This window comes from Gastrolobium bilobum, unplaced genomic scaffold (assembly GCF_033153095.1).
Source record: "Gastrolobium bilobum isolate Gb01-03AN ecotype WA unplaced genomic scaffold, APGP_CSIRO_Gbil_v1 utg38323, whole genome shotgun sequence".
Taxonomy (NCBI): Eukaryota; Viridiplantae; Streptophyta; class Magnoliopsida; order Fabales; family Fabaceae; genus Gastrolobium; species Gastrolobium bilobum.
In genome coordinates, this window is record NW_026896508.1 from 108,076 (window position 1) to 113,410 (window position 5,335).

General features: G+C 35.2%; 1 protein-coding gene across 1 annotated transcript; it reads left to right on the forward strand.

The window, feature by feature from the left end:
* Window positions 1-224: 224 nt before the first annotated feature.
* Window positions 225-3,105, forward strand: LOC133300136 (homeobox-leucine zipper protein HOX3-like). The gene is made up of 4 exons (XM_061499635.1): window positions 225-441; window positions 895-1,067; window positions 1,241-1,320; window positions 2,511-3,105. Exons 1-4 carry the CDS (start codon window positions 348-350, stop codon window positions 2,818-2,820), a joined length of 657 nt encoding a protein of 218 aa, XP_061355619.1. The 5' UTR covers window positions 225-347; the 3' UTR covers window positions 2,821-3,105.
* Window positions 3,106-5,335: the final 2,230 nt, after the last annotated feature.

The following is a 5,335-nucleotide window of genomic DNA, read 5'->3' on the forward strand; positions in this document are numbered from 1 at the left end:
ATTGTCAGAAACCTACAACTCTTTATATATCTGTTTCCTATCAAAAACTACCTTTGATTTTCTATGCCCCTTTATAAGGTTATTAATTAATTAATCAACTTGTGCGGCTAATTAATATCCCTCTATTTTTTATTTGACCTTTCTATATATCTTGACCTTTTTCTTTCCAAACAATTCATCACATCCTTTGCTGCTTCTGTCTTCTTTCTCCTTTTCATGTATCTCTCCTTCTGTTTCTTCACTTTACCTTTTTCCTCTCCTTTTTTGATTAGAGATCTTCTTCCTCGTCTTCTTCATCACCATCTCTTTCACCCTCTTCATTATTTCCTTCTCTTTTCACATCTTCTATGGCGGTTTTACCTAGAAGCTTCTCCAGCTTGGAATTGACCATGTCTGTCCCAGGCTTTCCTTCTTCACCAACTCTTCTTCCATCATCATCTGGTAAGCACTATAGACAAGATTCTTTCTTTGTCGATCTTTTGTACCTTTTTTACTACTATATATCTTTATCATCATGATCATCATCTTTGTCATATTTGATCATCCTTTTCTATATCATCTTCCTTCTCTTTTGTGTTCTAGCTGTTTAATTTTGTGGTAAATTCTATTAATCTTGTTTTTTAACTTCTACAATTGTTTCCATGATAAAAGTGACCCCTTTGTTAAATATATTATTTCTTAATTAAAATTGAAATTACGATCACATAAACACCAGGGTTCTGTTCACTCTCTCTTTTTTTCTGAATGTTTGGTGGTTAAGGAGAAGTGATATATCTAGTCGTTAAATAATATACTGGATCATATATAGAAGATGAATATTTGTTGTCCATGAAATTATTTTTTGAGTACATGTATAAATATATTAGGTTATTAAGGCATGGTTTGGTATTACAGTGAAAGAGTTGGACATAAACCAAGTACCCTTAGAAGTAGCATGGATGGCATCAAACATGGAAGACGAAGAAGAAAGCAGCAATGGAGACCCTCCCCGCAAGAAACTTCGTCTCACAAAGGAACAGTCCCGTCTCCTTGAAGAAAGCTTTAGACAAAATCACACTTTAAACCCAGTAATCCTCCAATATCTCTCTCTCTCTCTCTCTTTCCATATATATATGTACACACACAAAACACACCCCAATACGTGCGACTTGTTATTCATTTTATCTTATCATTTAATATGAGAGATGCTTGCTAGCTATACTTGTACTGATATACGGTTTTTGATATCTTGGTTATGCAGAAGCAGAAAGAGTGTTTGGCAATGCAGCTGAAGCTCCGACAGAGGCAGGTGGAGGTGTGGTTTCAGAACCGTAGGGCCAGGTATGGATAATACTAAGTGATGGAATGTAATTTGTTTTGTCCTTTATGACTTGAACATATGATTTCATATTATAAGCACATATATATTCTGCGGGTACAGACAAATATCAAATGTTGACAGAATGATGATAATTATGATATTAGCTAGCTTCGTCAATATGAATATGATTCTATACCCCTTATTAATTCGTACTATCTCTTAATAAAAGTTGAAAGCAATAATTTGCTGTTACACTTCTTGACACATAATTCCCCTTTAATAATAGGTCATACGGTGACTTGTCAGTGTCTGAAATATAGCTTTTCAATTTGGATCTTACAATAGCTGAAGCCACTCTATTTAAAACTCGAGAAATAAATGTGTGAAAGGAACTAAATGTACCAACAATAAAACTAAAGAAAACAAAAATTGGTTGAGCAAACAATCTTACTTTATTACCCACAATGTTGTTGCACGTTTGGTTTTGATTATCTTGAGAGAAATATTTGTATTTTCTTTAAAGCTATCCTAGAAATTTTTTAATCGTGAATGTTTTTGAATACAAAATATAGTAAATTTAAACATAGAGTTAGTACAAACTTGTATGATTTATTATTCATAACATTCTTTATTTTCTATTAAAAAAAGTCTTATAACACATGATGTAGACAAAAATTGGTCCCAAATTATAATTTTGAAGTTTTAAATGAAGAAACCAAATGTACTGTTAAAGTGTTAATAGAAGTTACGAAATGTATCTTAAAACCGAAATTTGGGAATAATATTAGAAATGATACTAAGACATAACAATGACATGACAATAGCTGGCTGTGCAAATTTATGAACAATTAATGATAAACCATAATTTCATCTGTGCGGGAAAAACACAATCATTGTTGTCCAAATTAAAGTAGACAAATCGATAATGATAGCACCGAATTTGTAGAGTTTTATTTGGCCTCGTGTGCTACACTTGATCATCACTCCAATAAATGCGCCTTTGACCACTCGTTTTGGTCCTTTAGACCAACCATGCATTTGATTTTATAATGAATTCTTACTATTAAACATCATGTCTTAAATTATAAAAACGTATCCATAAAAGCAAATTAAGGGGTTACTAACTTATTCACAATTATAAAATATCATTTCATAATAATCTCAAACATGAAATTAACATATTATAATAATGCAATGAATGCATGGACAGGAGCAAGCTGAAGCAGACAGAGATGGAATGTGAGTATCTGAAGAGGTGGTTTGGGTCACTGACAGAACAGAACCGGAGGCTACAAAGGGAGGTAGAGGAACTCAGGGCTATGAAGGTGGGTCCACCCACTGTGCTATCCCCTCACAGTTGCGAGCCATTGCCAGCGTCAACCCTAACCATGTGTCCCCGCTGTGAGCGTGTCACAACCACCGTTTCCGCCGCCGACAAAGCAGCCACCGCCGCCGCCACTTTGTCGCCTAAAGTGGTGACGCCTGCCCTCCAATCCCGCCAACCTTCCGCGGCGTGTTGAACCGATTTTATTCTACTCGTGCACGGCACCTAAATGAGACACGCAATGCAAAACAAAACGTAACAAGAGTGAAGGAAAATCAGAAACATGTTTCATAGCTTTTACAAAAAGGTGTGTTGATGAGGGAGGGAAAAAAACTTTTGTTATAATATTTCTCAATGGTCAATGCATATATTTGCGCTTGAATGCTATATTGCTTGTCATTTTTCAAATATGAAAATGGCACAAAAATAACCTAATTCAAAATTTTCACAAGGCGTATATTTGAGTAGGGGGAAAAAAACATAGAGAGACGGAAAGGTACATGGATGTAATGGGATGTCTATAAAATTTGCTAGGAGCATTTTGTATATAGATTATATTTGCGTTTTTTCTTTTCCTTCTATTTTTCTTGTATTATCCTAAGAAAAGATGAAGAAGCAATTTACATACCTTTAAGGTTAGTTAATTAAACGGTTTTACTTTTATTGGTGCATAAATGTCATACATGCAATTATTATATACTTGTTTTTTATGCCAATATAATATATTTAATTTCAATTAGTTATATTAAGATTCACAACTACAAGTGGCAAAGCGGGACGTCCGCTCCGTCTGTCCTGCCATAAACCCGTCTATCGACGAGCTAGCTCGTGTCCCGTCCCACCATGAACCCGTCTACAAACAAGCTAGCTCGTCTCGTCTCACTTTTGTTAGTAGACAGATAAAGCCAGCCCATCCTATCTCGCCAAAGTTTTCTTTCTTTCCTTTTTTATTATTTAATTATAATTTTAACCTTTTTTTCAGTTTATGGTGCTGTTGCACTTTCTTTCATATATAGTTTTTTAAAATTTATTACACTAGTGCACTTTTCCATTTACTATTAATTAGATATTGTGGCACCGTCGTTTCTCAACATTAATGGTCAATTTTTTAACAATAAGAAATTATTAGGATAATAATTTTTTGCTTTACTATATGTATTTTTTTATTTTTAAATTACATCCTATTTATACGTTAAGCTCCAACAAAGAATAATTAAAAATAGAGTAAATACCCCTTTTAGTCCCAGACAAATTTCACGAAGCCCTTATTGGTCCCTGGCAATTAAAAAGGGCACTCGTGGTCCCTTAAATTTTAAAAAACAAGCCACGTTAGTCCTTTTGTTAGTTGGCATCCAACGACCAATGTAACGGTGCACACTTGGCATGTTAGTTTACTGACTCAGAATGAAATTGTCCACCGTGGAAATAAGACGATGACGTTTTGAAGATGAGTTGCATCTCCAGGGTCGTGAATGGACACTTGACGTAGCGGCGAAGGGTAACCTGACCCAACAAAGGGGGTAAATTGAGAACCCTAAATCAGTGGTAAACTAAAAATTTCCGCAAAAGCTCCGCACTTTGATGACAGCAAATTGAAGACAGTAGAAGTTATTTACTGGATTTGCTGGGGCGTAGGAGAAGATGAGTCTTTCTTCTGGCATGGGGGGCTCAAGTGGAAGTACTTCAATAGGGGTAGAACCCTGGTAAGGACTGCTGGTCGTAGGTGCAAATGTGGGAGACAAACTATTATGTATACCTCCAAAACTGAGAGAAACCCAAACATGGCATTCTTTGGGTGCCCTAATTTCAAGGTATACATGTGTAACGAGTGTTTATTTAAGTTGAAACATTTGCTCACCGTGGATTGTTATGTTGGCAGGAGAAGAAGCCATTTTCTGATTTTTTAGAAGGGTAGATGACGTATCTAATGGAAGGATGGAGCTGGAAGAAGGAATAATACACAAGGTGGAGTTGGATGTTGCTGAAATAGAATTCAAGTTGAAGTATGTGGACATGATGATGAGTGAGAAATTGCAAGTTAAGCTGAATGACCAAGGTGTGAAGATTATTGAGCAACAACTGAAGATTAATGACTAGGAAAGAAAGATGAATGAGCTACACCTGAAGATGGTTTCAGAGTTAGATAGGATGGACAAGGAAATTAGGAATGTTGGTAGGTCATCTAGGGTCTTAGTTGCTGTATGTGTAGGTTTGATCATGATGTGTATCTTGGTTGCAAGTGTGCTAATACTCAATATAAGTGTACCCAATGTATTTTTTCTTAACTGAAGTGTAATGAGTACTCAGTACTTTTTTGAGCAAATTAATAAAGAAGCTTCTATTACATGGGTTATTTTTTATTGGTTCCTATCTGTTTTTTTGTGCTTTATTTCTCTAGTCAAGCCTAAACTATATGTAAATGCCATGAACAAGCTCATGGATTATTCCTTGCATTGTGTTTGCATCATATGTTTTAGTCCCTTTTCTGTCTCCACTGCCATCTCAAGCTCATGGATTATAAGCATTGAGCTATTTTTCTGCATACTTAGGCCATCTGAATAGTGGTACCACAAACCACAGTTCATTGTATCAGTGCAATCATTGTATTAGTATAAGCATATAGTATATACTCTCTCTGACATATAATGTGAATCAGAAATTGGGAAACATCATATTTGAATACATTATATATGTTAAATGCAATCAGAAGA

Bases quoted from the DNA above. Each gene is read 5' to 3' on its own strand.
- LOC133300136 (XM_061499635.1), top strand. From the start codon at position 348: ATGGCGGTTTTACCTAGAAGCTTCTCCAGCTTGGAATTGACCATGTCT. The intron at 442-894 runs GTAAGCACTATA...TTGGTATTACAG, and splicing joins TCTTCTTCCATCATCATCTG to TGAAAGAGTTGGACATAAAC. The intron at 1,321-2,510 runs GTATGGATAATA...ATGCATGGACAG, and splicing joins TTTCAGAACCGTAGGGCCAG to GAGCAAGCTGAAGCAGACAG.